This window comes from Saccostrea cucullata, unplaced genomic scaffold (genome assembly GCF_032062105.1).
Source record: "Saccostrea cucullata isolate Sc308-1 unplaced genomic scaffold, CSIRO_AGI_Scuc_v1 ctg672, whole genome shotgun sequence".
NCBI lineage: Eukaryota > Metazoa > Mollusca > Bivalvia > Ostreida > Ostreidae > Saccostrea > Saccostrea cuccullata.
This window is the reverse complement of record NW_026928000.1, coordinates 28,982-49,375: the sequence shown is the minus strand read 5'-3', so window position 1 is coordinate 49,375 and position 20,394 is coordinate 28,982. Positions and strand designations below refer to the sequence as shown.

The 20,394-nt window shown below is 30.8% G+C and overlaps 3 protein-coding genes across 3 annotated transcripts; all 3 read right to left on the bottom strand.

Moving 5' to 3' along the window:
- Positions 1-3,652: 3,652 nt before the first annotated feature.
- Positions 3,653-4,554, bottom strand: LOC134276127 (uncharacterized). The gene is made up of 2 exons (XM_062758400.1): positions 4,382-4,554; positions 3,653-4,256 (listed from the first exon to the last, which is right to left on the bottom strand). The coding sequence occupies exons 1-2, from the start codon at positions 4,386-4,388 to the stop codon at positions 3,772-3,774; spliced, it is 492 nt and encodes a 163-aa protein (XP_062614384.1). The 5' UTR covers positions 4,389-4,554; the 3' UTR covers positions 3,653-3,771.
- A 6,249-nt stretch (positions 4,555-10,803) lies between these two features.
- Positions 10,804-12,364, bottom strand: LOC134276126 (uncharacterized). Its single transcript, XM_062758399.1, has 3 exons — positions 12,283-12,364; positions 11,772-12,194; positions 10,804-11,649 (listed from the first exon to the last, which is right to left on the bottom strand). The coding sequence occupies exons 1-3, from the start codon at positions 12,338-12,340 to the stop codon at positions 11,141-11,143; spliced, it is 990 nt and encodes a 329-aa protein (XP_062614383.1). The 5' UTR covers positions 12,341-12,364; the 3' UTR covers positions 10,804-11,140.
- A 3,029-nt stretch (positions 12,365-15,393) lies between these two features.
- On the bottom strand, positions 15,394-17,234 carry LOC134276125 (uncharacterized). Its single transcript, XM_062758398.1, has 3 exons — positions 17,155-17,234; positions 16,106-16,405; positions 15,394-15,921 (listed from the first exon to the last, which is right to left on the bottom strand). Exons 1-3 carry the CDS (start codon positions 17,171-17,173, stop codon positions 15,431-15,433), a joined length of 810 nt encoding a protein of 269 aa, XP_062614382.1. The 5' UTR covers positions 17,174-17,234; the 3' UTR covers positions 15,394-15,430.
- Between the last annotated feature and the right edge of the window lie 3,160 nt (positions 17,235-20,394).

The window sequence follows — 20,394 nt, the reverse complement described above, 5'->3', positions numbered from 1 at the left end:
CATCTGGGAACACTTTGTGTTTGGGGGAATAGAAAAGCATGCTTTTTGAGTCCGTTCTTGAATTTTTAATTTAAAAACGTTCACCAATAAAAGTTTTTTGTTCGCAGTTTTAGGCTATATTAGTCTAAATTTTGTTCATAGACAACTCTGATTTATAAAAATTAATGAAATGAAAAGAAAAAAGACTTCAAAGGCAAAGTTAAAGACAAAATGTACATTTTGATATGTATTTACGCAAGTGAGTTAAGGCTACAAATGGAGGTTTCTATGCAAAATATCTAATTAAATTCCATTATTGCTCTACCTACTGCACAGAAAAAGTTATATACATTCTTGGTACCCACGACATGCAATAGCCAGTACACATTATGACGTCATATTATGACGTCATCGAGCTTTACTACACAAGTTTATAAGAAACATCAACGAAATCGCTTCAGCGCAAGGGCACACCTTTCTTTGTTTTACAGAAGCAAGATATAAAAAGACGCAGGATATTCCATAGAGAATAATACATACCCTTTTCCATATCACATCCTGTATCAGCCCGAGCCAGAGGGCCGAAGGCCCGAGGGCTATTAGTACATTGTGTTGGAAAAGGGTATGTTTTACATACTTAGTAATAAAATACAGAACACATTTTGTTATCATGATTTTAGTCTAATGTCTCATAAGATTTGGGTTTGTTTCCACTTTTATTTCAACGCACTTGATCCGTCATTTGAAAATATTCTATAGTATATACTACATGTATTTGTAAATTAAGATTAACCTTATTTTCAAAAAGTTAAAATTAAGAGAATATGAATGCACCAACAATTGTGTATGATCACAAGTACTGTTTTTAGGTTTAATTTACTAAGGGTGTGATATTGGTCACAATAGCCGTATCATCCATTTTTTTGCAGGGCTGATACGGATATCAGCCCCGCAAATCCATTTTTGTCATGCTCACGTCTATCGCATATGCAAAAAACCTGTATTTATTACTAAGTGTGTAATAAAAGGATTTACGATACTGCTGCACAAATGTCGGCACTACAGTTGTTTCGTTACTATCCGTGCAGTTTTAAGTTTAAGCAGGGTAAAAATTCACAGTCCAGTGTATGTTTCCTAAAATTTTTATCGATTGAGAAAGTCCATAGGATTTGTGCAGCAATTTTATTAATTTTAATAATATTCTCCTTAATATTATACATTGTTTATTTTAAATTAGATAGGACATGCCCTTGTGCCGACGTGATTTTTTTGATATGATTTATTACCTTGAATGGGAGAGAACAATGATGTCTTATGTTTAAAACCTGTTTGTATGTATTCAATTTGAACTTTCTCTGTACATAAAATATACAACTTATGAATTTTTATCAGCTCATTTGCATAGAAATATCCATATTTAGCCTTAACTCACTTGCGTAAGTATTTAATCATAGTTTTCAAACTATGTATAATTACTACTCAGCTTTTGAAAGCAATATGTAGACAATTTTTTGAAGGGCCTTTTCACAAAAAATATCTAAAAATGTACACACTAAACATTTTAGCTGAATGGTACCTTTTGAGATTTATATTCCTATCTTGTTGCTTATTAGGAATTATTATTAATGAAAGATATATTTTTTAATGTCTATATTAAAGTACAATTTTATGATATTTAAAGTTGAAGCTGAACATGACCCATAAATAGGCATATGCCATGTTAGATTTCATACTTCTTTTATCAGCCTTGATTATCAAACTTTGGAATTGGTTACATCTGATTGCTTGTACCTTGTTGCTGATGCAGATAGTACATTATGTTCAACTGTGTGTATTTTGTCCATGCTTTTTTTTTCTAAACATGAATTTGTGTTTGTTTCACTATGTAACATTGACCAGTGCAATGGAAATTAAATGTTTCTTTTGTCCTGATGTGGCAGAGGCATAAAAAGTCATTTTTTTTGTGCCCAATCTATGTAGGAGACATAATACATGTATAATGTTAATAAGGTTGTTATGCAGAGTTTAATTCAACACTTAGACTTAAGTTCTTTTTTAAAGTGGACCTACACTTTGAACCACAGTATTAAGTATTTTTTTTGCTTTTGTTAAGTAACAGTTTATTCTAATTGAATGGAGTTATCTTTTTATCAGCTTATCACATCATCATTTTATTTACATTAATGCAAGCAATTAATTAAATTTATATTTTGCTTTTAAAATCTTTGTTTAAAACCTTTTGTAATTAAAGTATTAGAGCATATCTTTGCAAAGGACACATTGACCAAAATATGGAAAATCAGCCCGTTTCACAAAAAAATTTTTAAAATCAAAATTGTTATTAAAAATATGATTATTACAAACCATATAACATAAAACCAATTTTATTTCTATTCATTATTTTGCCTTAGATTAAATTGTTAAAAACTTTTAAAAAAAATCTTACCAAAATAAGTTATACGTGGAAAAAGCATGTTATCCAATGGTATTTCATTAAAGGAATAGATATAAATTATTTCTGAAAGATTTGATTCACAAGTTTCAAAAATGTTATTAAATGATGTGTTTCATAATCTTCAATATTTTTTTTCTTATATAAAAATATTAAATTGCTAGTCTGTCTCATCTTGGCATGCTTTATTTGAATATTTAAATTGAACATTTTTCAACAGAACACGTTTATAAATTTTATTGCAAATTCAACAATTTTTACACAAAGAAGATGAAAAAAAAATTACATACAATAACTAGGAGTAGGAGGTAGTTTTCTTTTTCTTATGCTGAAAACGTGTTCTAAATGAGGTGTTTTTGAGATCAGTTACATACAGTTTTGGTACAACATTCCCCTGACAGCAAATATATGTGTTAGCTGTCTTGTTCACTTATAACTGGGAATCACTTTCTCTCTGAAGATGTTTCTGAATCGTTTGTGAACTTTCCTTATTTGTTATAAATTTTCAGTTGTCACAGTTTTAATATAATACTAAAAATATTTTTATTCTTTTATGATGTTCATGTGGTCATTAAAAAATTTAATTATCAATTTCTTTTGTAAAATAAAATCTCTTTATGATTATAAAACACCCTGTCATAATATTATAAAAGGTTTATATAAGTAATATTAATCACGTAATATAAATATTTTAAATTGAAGTCTACAACCTGTATGTTCTACAAATCTACATCAATTATTGCTTCCAAACTTTTTATTACCATACACGGTCTAAGCACGATACCATGACCTTGTTAGCAAATACAATTTATTACAAAGACAATTTGATATAAAATTTAATTATTAATTTATTTTTTATAAAGGTCTATTTATGATTATTAAACGCCCCCTTAATTTTCCCTATTTATGTTAATAATATGAAACGTAAGTTTAAGTAATGTTATCCACAAGGTTAATATAAGTAATATTAAACATATAGATAATTTAGTGTACCACATTTATTATGTCACAACACTATGTTTGAAAACAAACATGACGTTTATATAAATCATGCTGTGTTATATATTTAGGGTTTTCCTAATTTTAAGATTCATCACTTTTATAATAGTCTTTTAGATCCGATTTCACGAACACAAAAAAATATACACATTATCATGATTGTGGTCAAATATTTTGAATTGAAAAAGTATTTTGAAAAAGTGTTAAATACAAACACGGACTGAAAAAGTGTTAAATACAAACACGGACTTAATTCTCGTGTATGTCTTCAAATTTCTGTCATAATGCAAAAACGCACCAAGTTATAAAATGCTTTTCAATTGATACTTTAAATGGATACCTTAGGTTCTTAAAAAATTAAATAAATCCTTTTTTTGTTCTGGAAACCAGAAATATGGCGAAGATCGTAAAAAGGGTGGAATATCATGAACAGAGGCATTAGTTTTTGTAAACAGCAACGGTATCAATCGATGGTCTCTGATGCTATTTTGCCGAAACTCCGCCTTTGCAACATTATGAATATAGATAATGCCTTGATCGTGTTCATTTATTTGAGCCATTGGAATGTTGCCCTCTCCTGCTTTTAAAGTGTTGCTATATTCTGGCGAAATACGAAAGAATATCCATCTAGCTTTTTCGTAAATCTGGTCTCTCCAGCCATTGAAATTTATCAGTTCTGGATTTTGGAGGGCATTATAATTAAATGTATCACATTTCACAGAAAAATACAGAGAATCCTCCAATTCTTCACACAATTTAAAAATCTCATGTGCGTGTCTCTTACTTTTATTAGAAAATGTCAAATAAACAATTGGCTGTCCTGCATCTGAAAAAAAAAATGAAATAACACAATAATATTAAATGACATAATATGATACTAGATAAGACTAAATTTTTTTTTTTGCAATATTGTATGCTTTGCAACACTAGAGAGCAATTCCTATTACTTACTTGCCATAGTCAAGCCCCGGGTATTGTTGTCGAAGTATAACAAAACTAACAAACACGCGAACCTTTTAAATGTTTTCAGAAATTATCTAAAAAACTAAACTTCGCACATCAAAAAACTCTAATGGTAGAAAAAATTGTTTAAATAGTACTGAGCACTGAACACGTGACGACAAATTACAACCAATCAAAGAATGAGGTAATACAATCCAAAAATACATATAAATGGAAATTCCATGTTAAATTTCCCTAAAAGGGCTAATTTCTGAAATATTTAAAGACCAGAAGAGCTTATAATTTCAGTTTAGTGTAATTTTTCATATCACACAATAAACATAATTTTGTGCATCGGTTTTTGATTTCGATGAACGGTGTTGCCTATTTGAAATTCTTTCAAAATGCTACTCCTCCTACAGATTTGGTCCGATTTCAGTATAACCTGGCACACAAGTAGTAATTCTGTGCATTTTTTTGATTTCAATGTTGCCGTGGTTACTAAAAATAGAAATTTCTGTGAAATTCTTTCAAAATGCTACTCCGCCTACAGTTTTGGTCCAATTTCATTATAACTTGGCACACAAGTAGACTACACTAAGATACATAATTCTGTGCATCAGTTTTTTATTTCGATGAACGGTGTTGCCTGGTGACTAAAAATAGAAATTTCTGTGAAATTCTTTCAAAATGCTACTCCTCCTACAGATTTGGTCTGATTTCATATCACTTGGCACACAAGTAGACTATACTTACATAATTCTGTGCATTGGTTTTTATTTTGATGCAAAAATTTATTGCTGATTTAAAGTCTCAAGTCCCAACTGCTACTTTTCTCTTCCTTTGTTTTAAGTATAAACCAGTAGAGCTACAGTCTCGACAGAGACTTCTGGTTATTGAAATAAATATATTTCATATATAAAAGGATTCGTGATTTTGTTTCATTGAAAAGAATGCAAACTAATTTTATGCTTATTATCGTTGCATCAAACTAAGTGAACGGCAATCCCAATTCTATTCAGTTAATGCAAAAATATTAGGATATGTCCCCCATAAAACTAAAAATAAATAGATAGATCATTTGAACAATGATGAAGCTTTACAAATATAGATCTTTAATATTTGCATGCTTACGTTCTTGTTCACAGTCCATGTTTTGTAGTTTTTATGACCAAATTAATTAACATTTTTTGACTTAACGATAATAGTCTAAATTTAAATACATCATAGGACCGACCTAAAAACCAATTGCAACGGATACAAGGAAACAATGAATTCATGTATCTCGTATGAAAAGATATTTTAGGCTTTTAGCTCTTGGAAAAGCAATTGTTCCACCTTCAGGTTTTTTTTAAAACTTTAAACTACATTTTCCACAGAAAAAAGGCGACGGTTAACATTCATCGAAGATGTGTTTTAACAAATTACGTAAAGGAGAACATCATTTTTATAAATAAGCCGAAGAATTTACAATTCATATGTTGGGACAAATTTCTATGTGCTATTTTGGTTAACATACTTGTTAGCATTTCAGTAGTAAATGTGAAAACATGTACAGCACAAACAGTACTAGTAGTCCATGACGTTACCTCTATCTTTTAATCGAACTCTCCAATTAAAAGACAATATCTTAAACTATACACGTTTTATACGTTTTTCAGACTTTAAACTAATCTAATTAGCAACCACAAAAATGACTAAAAAGAGTTGCTATATTTATAAAATGAAGATACACGACCGTTGCATCAGTAAATAGACTGAAAAAAGAATAAAAGAAAAAAACCATAAAAATATGAACTTGAGATTTGAAACACTTGAAACTAGAGATATAGTGAAACATAGGTATTAATTATGCATGATTAAAGGATTTTCTTTTTGATTCCACCTTTTGATAATCTACAGTGTTTAGTTGCAAATTTGAGTACCTGAGTATATAGTAAGGTGTATTTGAATTGTAGGTTATATTTTCAAGATACATGTTAAAAGAACTAGGTTCACTTTATACATTTTAACCCTGAACATGAAGCAATTATCCCATGTAGTATAAAGAACTTTATTTTTTATTTTCGATTACAAGGTTTTCTTTAAGAGTTTAGCCAGGATAGGTGAAATTGCAATAACAATGTTATTGAATTTCACAGAAAGAAACCCGCATTTGACTACCTTCAGCACAGAATGAAAAGATGAGCACATTCAACGGTCAAAAAGTAAAGAATGCTTTTCAATTGTCAATATCAAAAAGTCTCTGTCGATGTAGCTACTGGTAATATAAAAAAAGGATAGCATATTTTGACCAAAACTGTAGAAGAAGTTGTGTTTTAAAGAAATTTCACAGAAAAAACATAAAATATATAAATCAAAAACCGAGCTTTTTTATGTTTTATTTTCTTGTGTGCCAAGTTATATTGAAATCAGTTTTGTAGAAGGAGTAGCGTTTAAAAGGAATTTCACAGAAAATTCTATTTTTAGTAACCATGGCAACACCGTTCATCGAAATCAAAAACTGATGCACTATTTTATGTATCTTAGTGTGTTTTTGTGCCACATATTAAATAAAAAACTGTAGGATAGCATTTCAAAGGAATTTCACAGAAAATTCTATTTTTAGTAACCATGGCAACACCGTTCATCGAAATCAAAAACCGATGCACTATTTTATGAATCTTAGTGTATTCTACTTGTGTGCCAAAATATTAAAATCTTCCAAAACTGTAGGATAGCGTTTTGAAAAATTGTTTACAGACAGACAGACGGACGGACGACGGACACCTATGTAAGTTTCTGATCTCTTACATTAAAACTAATTAATATAATAATATTTTGAGATTGTGCTCTGTGGAAAAATATAAAAAATATAACGCACGCTTTTACTAATTTTATTTTCTTTAACTTCATTTTTTGACGAAGTGACTCACTATCACGTCACAATCACAGATGTATTTCTTAGCGTGTAAATGACAATTATAAAATAGATATACAGTAACCAAGGGTCCAAAGCAAACTTTTGACATCCAAAATCTCCAGGAATCAATTTTTTTTAAAACTAATTACTAATGCATTAAAACTATAACGTATTATAACTTCATAAAATTTTGATTCCAGGAATCAATTTTTTTTATTTAAAAAAAGTATTATAACTTCATGCCTTCCTACCCAGTGTTTTTATCCTCAGCTGGAACAGATCAAGCTAATATGTACGTTAAGAGTAAGCTTTATCTTACTTTTAAAATATTTAACAACAGTTTCTTTTTTGCAGTTTTATTCTCTATATCAATGTAATATTTATTGCGTACCCAACATTTTTTTTATAAAAAAAATTAACATACAGAGGTACGACCATGAAATCGTGATAGATTTATACTGATATGAATTTCTGTGATATCGAAATTACACCGTAGTGCATGTTTAAGACAGGAGCTTAATGATATCACACACACACACACACAAAAAAAAAATAAAAAAATGTCACACAAACCTCGTCGTACGCACAAAAACCTAATACAAACTGGGTGCACCTGCACGTAGAGAACTTTTGTATTTCTGCCATGATCCTGAATTAATCTTTATGAATTTTTATTTACCGAACATGACAAAGAGCATACAGCGGATGTGACCAGTTGGCAGGGAATGCTCCCTCCTCCACGGCACCTGATTCCTCTTAGCTTTTGGAGGCGTGTTTGCTCCGCTCCTATTTTGTATTTTATGAACTTTTGAGCTTGAATACTGTTCGTTATCTCCATGTATTTCTTACATGTAATTTTTTTTTACTGCGTATTATAAAGCACTGTATTGCTGAATACTAAAGAAATAATTGGCATAGAACTGTTTGATCATCTAATAATCAAAAACCACTACTTATACATATTACATTAACACCTGACAGGTATATTTTAACCTATTCTTGACATATCACTCACAACAAATTTTACTGGATATGTTCAAATCTGTTTTTATAGTACCTTCCTGCATGTTTTAGACGGTCTGGTCAATTTATGTCTCAATGTGTATTCAATACCCGCGGAAATCCCAGATCCTGCATAATCTTCTGGCATGCCATTGTGACCAGGGTACCAAGCGCATAACACCACTTCACAACTTCGAAATAGATTGTATAGATACATGTAAATGGAAAAGTAACAGGTTCAAAAGATTCAACGCTCTCCGGGTAACGGTTGTTGTCAGGTATTCAGTGTATCAAAGAATGAGTCAGGCCTTTGAAAATACAGTTACTGACAACATTGTATCATTCCATTACCGCCTGAGAGAGAATTGTTACAAGAACTTTGGTGAAATATATGGAGTTAACGAATAGTATTCAAGCTCAAATGTCCATACCAAAATACAAAATAGGAGTAGATTAAAAAGTTTTTTAATAACTTTTTTAAACCAACATAAAAATAAAGATATATGGAATATATCACAACTTAATAATGAGTGTATTTCAAGAAACTTTAATTTCATTACTTTTAATTCACATTTTTTTAAGGATAAAAAAGATTGGCCATAATATTAATCAATCATCAAAAATATTTATTGTACATAAGCTTATAATCAGCTTTCTATAATTAAAAGTTCTAAGTATTACAGACTCTTAAAAACTGCATCAATTAAACCTCAGATGAAAAGCGTTGCAGAAAGGAACTTAGCTACTCTTTTCGAAAATAAAAACCAAACAGGAATATCTTGCATTCCTTTATATTTCATGTTGAAGTCTACACCTCGCATTTCCTGCAGATACTTGTATTGTTGCTTCCAAAATTTTCAATTGCAAACAAATCCTACAGAACCTAGATATTGAAAATCCAAAACATTTTTTTTCTTCTCTCTACTACAGTCCTGTTTGAAACATCTTTTTAGAGAGACTACATGAAAAATGTGTAATGGTGCCAGAAGACAAGTCTGGTAACAATATCGTCTTTGTTTGTAACGCATTCTGGAAGAATTTGGTGTTAATTCTAGGTCTGGAAGACCTATACACATACTCTCAATCCACTTTCCAGAGATGAAATGCATCAAAATCACATTTCAGTAATTCATACGTTTAAAATTTCACCAATCCAAAATGAGTTTTATCCATCCTACCTTTTCTGTGTTCTTAAAAAATTCGTATGAAATTCCAAACAAACAAAGATATATTACCGGATTCATTAAAAACTCTATCGTACACTTTCTATACTTCTTTTCTTACCAAAATGATATTTACTGTTAAGGAGAAGCGCAGACGTTCTGTCCTGCAGCTTATTCTAGAATTGATGTAAATCAGATGTGGTTCTTCAAAAACTCCGATAAATCCACTTTAAATTTGTACATTTTTTTTATTACCATGCCTCACAATAACTAAAAAAAAAAAACAAGACTTTTTGATTTACAACCGCTTCGTCAATAAAAGCGGAACTCAGAAATTTACATGTTGTGATGAGTCTTCGACAAAATTACACACTTCGTTAAAATCACTCTGATTTTACGCACAGATACTCTAGTTGACATAAAAAGGATGCTAGATTTCGGCATTAACAACATTTGTAAACCTAATTTTCGGAAACTAAGTCCTCTAACAAATTGTAGACTTCTAAAAGGTCGCTAGAATCCATTTTTATTGACAAAAAGTCTGATCTACTTTAAAAGTAATTACCTATCATAATTGTTTTTACAGTTCAAACAATTGCTTAAAACAAAATATGAATTTCATAAGTTGCAATTGATGAAAAATATTGATTTTTAACATTTTTATTTTGGCACACAAAAATGCATTATAAAACAGTCAAAACTGATAATATTTAACGATGCATACGTAATATATTTTTGAATACTACTACCTACTGATATACAATCTTTTAATAGCAAATGTATATGAGGAGCCTTGCCATTTTTCCTATCACATAAACAGTTCCCTCTTTATTTTACCTAAGTACCTTAAAAATTTATACCTAGCTATCAACTAAAATCTTTAAAAAGACTAATGTCTCTTTAAATTTTTTCTCCAAAAGCCTTTATTTGGATAAGGTTTTAATGTTTAAGAGAAAAAACATTTAATTTAGAAAATTTATTAACACAAATCATTCGTGTCGAAAAAGTGTCTAATTTGACGCCCGCTACTCTAAATGCCTTTTACGACAAATTAAGTTCATACACGATCACATCTGCAGAGAAATTCTTCGGACTTCAAAGGATGTGATAATTTGACCAGCAAAGTTCATGTCCCTGTGAACTTTTTAACATTGCTATTTTTCAAATGAACAATGCTTATGAAATAGTGATGTATAATCACCATGACTGGAAATAAAAACAAACTATACCAAAAGTTTTAAATCTAAAAATCTGAATTAAGTAGCTATAAAGCATAAAATGAATACAAAATACCTCTTTAAACAATGTTTTCTGTCTAAACAGGTAATTTTTATTTTTTTATAAACCTACTTAAAGAGACTTTTCTGTATACACTGTACATACCACTTTTTGAAAGAGTACACTTGAACAGATACCCACCCAATGACGCACATTTAAATATAACAATTGGAATTCCCTGGAAATTCGTATTTAGTATTGCTAAATGCCATACCGTATTTAAAAGCACATTGTTAAAAAGAATTATCTCTCTTTATCCAAATTTAATGCAATTGAAATTTGCAACATTTAAAACCCCCATAGGAGACTAATGACATTCAAAAAGAATGTGTCTAACAGTATATGCAATCATATATATGTTTATTCTTATGACAAAAATAAGAAACATTTTTATCATCCGAAACAAAGCACAAGTAAATTTAACTACAATCTCCTTTGATTGCGTATATAACGATTTTGTATTGCACTGACAAGGATTTGGGACTCTCCAGGAAATTTAAACTTTGCATAAGGTGTAAAGCACCTCGGAACTTCCAGCTTCCCCGCTGAGTTCGTGAACAAAACACAAAAAAATCTCCTATCAATTGAGTAAGAGTCAACAAGCTCAGCTCGAGCTAAATTAAAAATGTACAAAGCTCCCTTGAAACGATCATTTTCTTCTGCTATGGCTATGTTATCTTCCTCCAGCAGTTTAACCATTCCATTATAAGCTGGTGAAATGCAGAACAAAATGCACGCAGCCCGCTGGAAGTTGATATCCCGCCATTGATTAACATTCAGCTCCCCGTTCTCCATTAGAGTCCTGTCACTGTCACATTTGACGGTAAACCCGGCTCCATCACATATCTCACACAAATCAGCAACTTCTTGTTCATGCCTCTTGCTTCCAGGAGCAAACGTTACGTAAACAATTGGATTGTCATTGCAAATGCCTGAAAAGAAATAAAAGAATTATCATTGTAGATACCTAAAGACCTGATATTGAAAGATGATTAAATACGAAAAGAATGTTAATATTTTTATCATTGTTAATATGTACTGAATAAGTACTTACAGAGGGGTATATTACTGCTTAATTGAACCGCACTATGAGAGCTGTGTGGGTTGTCTTCCAAAGTTTCAAAATCAATAAGCCGGTTTGGTAAATGTCCAGTGCTCAATGAAACATTTCCTTTGACAAGAGAATTCTTCGACTTTGGCAAGCTTCTTGAGCTATCCTCTGTTGGTTTGAAACCATCTTCATGTTTAGATTCAAAAAGTGAATTCGGAAGAGATGGCCATTTGTTAGGCATCAAGCATGACTTGCAGTCTTTCGAATCTGATTTACATAAGTTTTGTTTAATGTTACTTTCAACTGAAGTTTCATGAAATGAACTGTTTTTACATTGACCCCAATGTATGTCATCACCTTTCACATAATCAAAATTTCCTATTTGTTTTAGATAATTTTGGCAGTCTTGGCAAGAGCACGAATGATCTGAAATCAAAATGTAGAATTTACGTAATGCAACTGAAAAAATTAAGAAAGAAAGTTATCAGACTATATATGTCGCAATTGTCCGTACCAAAATTACTGGAAGGTCCTTTTGCAGACATGACTTGGTCCAAATGCATCCTGTCCATGTCAGATTTGGTGAAAAGTCCTATGTCAGACATAATACCCTGTCCTTGTTTATAAACAGGTTAAAACGTAGTCACGTGGTCATACCGAAACCGTGTTTATTTTGGGTCACCTGTGACGTACTCTTATCTTGGCAACTTTAACACCCGAGCGATTCGCAAACGGGTTTTAACACTATATTATCTTTTTAAATATACTTGGGCGTCGGAAGCAAATCGAAGGACGGGCTAATTGAAAGTGGGCAGGCTAAACCAACCAAAAAAAAAAGTAAGCCCCCCCCCCCCGGTTCCAACGCCTATGATATAAATAAATCAATTGGTTTCAAAAGACAACGAAATTTAACCTTTAAATAATTTCATACATACATATGAAATACTATAAACCAACTTCTATTGGCGCGTGAGACATTTCTGCAAATTTGGTGATCTCAGCTGGCGAATATAAATCGCTGCGAATCATTTATTTTACTTAAAGATCATAGAAAATATTCTATCAGTAGTCAAAATCGTTGCGGGTTGGTTTCAAACTGATACATTGAGAATGAAACATTTTAGCTCTTAAAAGAATAAACCTATAAATGTATTCCAAATGTTAGGAGTAGAATTAATTTCACGTTTTTACATACAATTTTTTACAAGGTATCTGATGTAAACTCAAACTGAATGACCTCTGCTACGTATTTCGATAAGGGTTATTTCTAATAATAGGATATCCAGAGTATTAAACCCTATAAAAAGAATTTTTTAATAAAGGTAAATTTATTTAGGAAGAATATACTCTCTTTTCTTATTCTTTTACATTTTCATTGGTTTACAGTGTGGTATTTTTTTAAAAAGAAAAGCGGAAAAACTTAACTTGTCCAAAGTAATTTTAATACTGCCTGAAGAAGTCGTATGTAGCAAAATAGGAATGCAAAAATGTTATCCTATAACTACTAAACTGCAATTAGATGCAAATAAATCATCTCCATTAATTATACTGAATTGCAAATGAATAAACAGTGAAGTCCTGTAAGTCCTGGTCCAAGATAACAACCCGTACTTTACTTTTTTTACTACTTATTTCATGAAAAAATCTTGTAGTTTTAAAAGCCAATCAATTCAATACAAATACGACTTTTTTGTTAATTGATGTTTTAAAAATAAAATATATGCCTTAATCACGTTGATTTAGTGTAGACTGCCACTTTACCGCTTCAGTTATTATCATTATAAACAAGTTCGCTATTTTTCTGTCCCTGTAATCGAGGATTCGGGCGTATGCGTTTTTGTTCTGTCCGCACGTCTGTTTGCCTGATTACTAGTACCTGCTTGTTTGCTTTAATACTTCACATGAATATTCATTGTGAGAAGACCTTTAAAAGACTATAAATATTTCTGACCCGTTGAACGTGACCTTAGAGTTTGGCCCACTTCATAAAACTGTTTCCTTGGCCATATCTTTTTAACAGTTAATACAATTTTTTTCAAATTTCACATGTATATTTCTTGTGACACACCTTTCTTAACCTTGGAGTTTGACTTTCATTCGTTGTATGCACATTCAACCCTTAATAAAAGCTACCATATACGGAGCATCGGTGTTTCACAAACACATCTTGCTTTCAATTTGGAAAAGTAAATGTGCGTTTTAAATGTTTCTTCAGGTTAGAACAAAAACGGAAATACAGTATGCCCTTATGCAGCTCCTAAATACTTAAAAATATAAATCATTGAATGTTTTAAAATAAAACAAGCTGGATATTTTACAATCTTACAAATAAGCATATCTTTTAAATCATCCTTAGTGAAGCAAGTACACAAAACATCTCATTCGCCATATCACCTTCAACAATAAGGTCTAGTACCAAAAGTGAAAATATCAAGAAGCGGTCAATCACAATAGTCTCATTTAAAGTTATCATTTCGTAACTTCTGTGATCGATACAATGACCTTGTCGGCAAATACAATTTATCATTAAGTCAAATACTGAGTGACATTTGTCATACTTATTGTTAGACCATTATTTACACACTGAATTGTCGACGAATTTTTCCCTTTACTTCCCAATCATGACCAAGAGCACACGGCTAGTGTGACCGGTCGGCAGGGAATGTTCACTCCTTCACGGCACCTGATCCCACCTCTGATGATTTTGAGATCTGTGCTAGCTCTTATCCTATTTTGTATAGTAAAATGGACTTTTGAGCTTGAATACTGTATGTTATCTCCGTATATTTCATGAATCCTTTATTCAATAAAAATCATGAAAAAACCAAAACACGGACTTTTGGAAACACCAGAGGTTGAATATCAGGTGCACTATTGGAATATTAAACACCTCATGTCGACCGGCCACACCTGATCTCTCTTTTATAGTCATGTAGATGAAGTAATCCGTAGTCAGTAGTGGTTTTAATCAATAACATTAGAATTGATAGGAAACATATCATACATACAAAATACAATATATGTGCTAAAAGGTTTCTTGTGAAATTCTTACTTCAATGGAAATTAAAGAAAGCTATTCAATATCAATTTTTTTCTCAAAAATCTGCCTTTGTGCTTTTTCGATTTGAAAATGATTAAATTCAATATGCAGGTGATATGATATTGAGAAATTTAAACATAAATTGGGAGTTTATTGAGGATGGAAAAGGTGGGGTCATCCATGTTAAGGTAATTTAGCTTTCACCTGACCATAGACACAAGTAGAGTTCGTGTTCGCTTGTTCATTCATAGGACATTAGAATATCCAAAAATGTGGAAAATTATTTTTTTAATATGAAACAAAAATACTTTATTTTTTACATTTCTCTATATAGAGAACTAAAATTTTGTGGATTTGTGTATATATAAATGTTTCTTATTTTATATAGCACAGTCCTATTTATAAAGAAACATGCAAACATCAATAAATAACACATATCTTAAGCATTCAGAATTTTAGAACATTTATTATTAGAATTTTTAGAGCTTTTGTAGCAAAAACAAATCCAATAAAATTGACATTTTTATTTAAAAGAACAAGTTAAAAAACTCCTTTGTGAACGAAAAATGTGCGATTGTTTCTGAATCAGAGTGATGTAAAATTTCATTTCTTTAACTAACTGTCATTGCTGTCTTTGTGGACTTAATAACTGAAACAAATCCTCTTTATCTTCTGGAAACAAAAAATACGGAGAGGATTTTAGAAATTTCGGAACATTCTCCTTAGATGCCTTAGTCTTTGTAAAAATTAAAGGTATCATTCGAAAGTTTTTGCTGCCATTTTGCTGAAACTCTGCTCTTGCAATGTTATGAATGTAGATGATGCCTTGTTCTTGTTCATCTATTTCAGCCACTGGATTATTGCACTCGCCTGCTTTCAATGCGTTACTGTATTCCGGAGAAATACAGAACAGTATCCATTTAGCTTCTTCGTAGTTTTTGTCTCTCCAACTATAAATATTTAGTTCTCCTACTTTTCTTAAGGCAGTATAATTATCACATTTCACAGAAAACTCAAGAGAATGCTTCAATTCTTCACACAATTTCCTAATATCAAGTGTGTGTCTCCTACTTTTATCAGAAAATGTCAAATAAATAATTGGCTTTCTTCCATCTGAAACATTAGAATAACACACAATAAATAACACGTATATCCTATAAGTAGGCCTTATTCTATTTGCTGCATAGATTAAGAAAAATAAAAAGAAAAATCTGCAATATCGTCTTAAAGTTTTTCTCTGCGTTAATTATATTCCTGATAACAAATAAATGTTTTTGGAAACCATTTATTTACATACCGGTTATCGTCGATCTTCTGGGATTGCTGTAAAAACTAGAAAATGACCAAGTCCGAGACCTGGTGATTTCCCTTGAGCAGTCTGATGTAGTTAGTAGGGGTTGGCTTTTTGCAGTGGAAGTCTTATACTTATAACAGGTACAACACCCTTGTTCCAATGTTGGATCAGGATAATCAGGATGAAGATGGGAATAAGAAGAGGGAATTTCAGAGCCAGTGTATGTATTGTAAGGTTCAAGGGAATGGTGAGGTTTACAGTCTCTACAGTCACACCTGTTCTCGCTTGCTCTACATCTATTTCCTATTGAATAAAACAACCATCTGTAAGTCTACACAGGGCAAGATGAACAAACATTTTTATACCAAATCCTTCACCGTATATGTATGAAATATCCATATGATTCTCAAAACCACTATATTTGCAAAAACATCAAATTTTCTAAATGCAATAACAAAGAACGGGGACAGTTTATCAATGAAACAGACTTCGACGACTTATTGAAGATCGAAAGGTAGTGTGCATTGATTGATTATATATTGTTTTACGCCAAGCAATATTTACGTGGTAAATGTAGTGTATACGAAAGGTAGTGTAGATGTGTATTTACTGTAAATTGATGCTAATGCTTCTAAGATTTTATAGAGTTATCAACCAGTTTTACAAAATTAAGCAAAACCTGAATGGCTTTTATAAATTGACTTTAAAGGGTCATCAGTTGAATGGGAACATTTGAAAGATTTGCATGACCTATATTAAAAAGCAAATTATTTCGGGGCATAAAATACATAATGAATTTTTTTAATGAACATACTACTAATGCGCACTCAATTGATTTTTTTTTTCATCAAATAAGAAGGCACAAAGTAATAATTATATTTGTTGACAGGTTTATATAAATTTTGACATGCTTTATTCTATGACCTAAAAAGTATGGGTGCTATATAAACGAATTTAAAATCAATATCAATATAACATGTTCATATTAATTAAACAGCAACAGAAACAAATAAACATGTTCATTGTCCATCTAACAGAAGAACCATGCTTACCTTGATCTCCTGGGTCCATGTTTCGCAGCTGATATGACCAAACACATTTCTTTGAAATACAGGTAATAGTCTAAATTTAGATACACCTCACGTCACCCTACTGTTCACCCCACTTTACGAGATATCAGCCGAAAAATGTTGACGATATGCCAAGATTATATTTTATGAATGGAGTTAAATGTTCTTTTGTGAACGTTTTAACTGTTTTTGAAACACAGTCAAATTGTGATAAAAAGACAGCACTTAACACAAAAACAGTCATATTTTTGCCTCATTACGATTAAACAGCTTATTATACCCCCGATTGAAAAATTGGAGGGTACCGAGTATATAATAGTCGGGAGGTCCTTCCGTCCGTCTGTCTGTACGTCTGTCCATCTGTTACGCTTCAGGGTACCTCTTCCCTAACAAAAAAAATACTAAAGTTAACTATAGTTTACTATATTTCACTATAGTGAACACTTGGACACTATGAAAACTTTGATTTACTATAGTGAACACTTTGACACTTTGATTTACTATAGTGATAACTATGAAAACTTTGAATGGCCATGGTGATCACTATAGAAACTTTGATTTACTATGAGAAACTTTGTTTTGCTATGGAAAACTTTGATTTACTATGCATGGTAATAACTTTGAAACTTTGATTTAATATAGTGATAACTTTGACACTATAGTGAACACTTTGAAAACTTTTATTTACTATAGTGAACACGTTGACACTTTAGTGAAAACTTTGAAAACTTTGATTTACTATAGTGATAACTTTGACACTGATTTAGTAAAATTAACTATAGTAAACTATACATGTAGTTTACTACAGTATTTTGTTGTTAGGGATATCTTATCCGTAAATCCTCTTATATCACTGAATGAAATTTAATGAGACTTTCACAAAACCTTTGTTACAAAGTGCCATTATGCACCTCATTTTTAGATTTTGATAGGACACATATTTTTGGTTTCCAAGAGCAAGGCAATGACACGGCCATTCTTCTATAATATTGAAGGGCACCCATCTCTTATCTGCAACTCCTCCTATACCACTGAATAAAATTAAATGATGCTCTCATAGATTCTTTTTTACATAATACCACTGTGTATCTTCTATTTTACTTTTTTGATTTGACACTTATTTTGGGTCTCCCAATGCAACAATGGACTTTGCCATTATAACCATATTGGAGGCGGGGGTATGATTTAGTGAGCTCAGTGCTCACAGTATTTCTAGTTTCTTGCATCTATTAAGAGATACATGTATATCCATAGTAAAATGCCAGTGTTCATGGTGTTATCTTTTCCTAAAACTATTGTTCATATATAAAATGACAATTAATTTTCAATATTGTAACACGTACATGAATTTAAAAAAATCAATAAAGATTAATAGAGAGCACTTACTTTGTTTCAAAATCGAGAGCAAATGTATTTCTAAGCCGATGGAATTATGAACAAGTTTAATGAATGATTGAAACAAGTCATCAGCATGATCACATCATAGTTTAGTTAGGTAAATGTAAAAAAAAAAAAATAAATCACTGTAGTAAATATACAAATGCATCCTTAAAAAAGAAATCTCATATTCACTCGACAATAACAGCAATTAATTATTTCTGAAGTATTACTTTGTCTAGTATACCTAGTATCCTTATGAACAATTAAGAGAAGAATGAGGAAATTACATAAAGATTTAAACTTTTTATCATAAACTATTTTTGATTGAACATGCATATCAAGACTTTTCCAATGCAAAGAGGAATGACTTTGTAAAGAAGAGATTTCAAAGAATATAAGAAAACAGTTTACCAAGTCATGCCCTCTCTCTGTAATAGGGCTATTTAACACTTGTATTACATGCGAATAACTAAATAAACTTTTTTTTTATTTCACAACTCTGATAATTTGCTTTGTTAGGTGCATTCGTACTATGTGTTTTAATCGACATTTAAAAATACATGTCTTCTGCTTCTGAACAGAAAAAGAAAAAAAAATAATTTTCTCTGCACTTATTTGTTATGTTTCTGTGAATATATCTGTATATTACCCCTTTATTAGTTATAGACTTGACTATTACACATTGTGTATATATTGTTATTAGATGCATTATTTTCATGTCGTGTTAGAAATTAAAGGTATAAACATATCATACCCCTTTTACAGAATGATATAAAATTCAAGTTGTATGACCAGAATGACACTTGATCAAGATATCAAGTTTGAAATACTTATCATCTTGGAAAACCATGATTTTTTTGAATTACGAATTATATCATGGTTCAACAGCACTTGGTACATCACTTCCTTATTTATGTGAATTACCTTAAAAAGAATAAAATTGTGTTATATAGAAATAGCGGGGCCTATTTTCGAGAAAAGTTTACTGTGACGTCACACAAAAATATATTTTAAGTTCTTTGAAATAAATAATATGCCATTTTTAACTGTATTAGCATAATAAACAGCAATAAAACTTATCAATGCACTAAAAAAAAAAGTTGCTAGTTAACTCCCATGTAGCTGCTTATAAAGAAAGCACTGATCAGGATGAACTTGTAAACATGACGTCATTTTTGTAAAAATGACGTATTCCATGTACTTTGAGAGGCAGATTGAGGAATTTTTTAACAATGAAAAATGCCTTTTACTATTAAACGGAAAATTATTCAAAGGTTTTTAATAGTCGATTAATACCAATGTATATCCTTTATTTAGTGCGATTATTCATTACCCATGAAGAGAATGTATTTTATTAATTATGTCGTATTTTTATGTACAGGTTACATATATTTTACATCGAGATGCCACGTAAAATCGTATTTTCGCAAGGGCATACATTGAATAGATCTTAACCATTTTTTGAATATAGATAAAGGATGTTTTCGTTAACTTGAAAAGTGCTGCTGCTTTCTTTAAATCGAGATTTTATAAGTACACAAAATATTTTTTAAAAATAATTTTGGTCTATTTACCTGAAAATTTAACTATTAAAATGTTCTTACAAAGCAGCATACTTTTCATACAAAGTGAAAACAATTAATAGTTGAATTTCTAATTTCAACTTTATGCCCTTGCGATATTGAAATTTGATAATGACCTACATTCGGTACACGAACTATGCATTCTCTCTGTCCATCGATTTCAAATTTAATAAAAATTGCTTTGTAATTTCCATAAGTATTTAAGTTCTTTAATAAAACAGCTTATTTAATTCAGTTTTTAATAATTATCATCGCCTTT

Bases quoted from the DNA above. Each gene is read 5' to 3' on its own strand.
- LOC134276125 (XM_062758398.1), bottom strand. The intron at 15,922-16,105 runs GTATGTAAATAA...CTAATGTTTCAG, and splicing joins CAGAAGATCGACGATAACCG to ATGGAAGAAAGCCAATTATT.
- LOC134276126 (XM_062758399.1), bottom strand. From the start codon at position 12,340: ATGGACAGGATGCATTTGGACCAAGTCATGTCTGCAAAAGGACCTTCC. The intron at 12,195-12,282 runs GTACGGACAATT...TTTTGATTTCAG, and splicing joins AGGACCTTCCAGTAATTTTG to ATCATTCGTGCTCTTGCCAA. The intron at 11,650-11,771 runs GTAAGTACTTAT...ATTTCTTTTCAG, and splicing joins AAGCAGTAATATACCCCTCT to GCATTTGCAATGACAATCCA.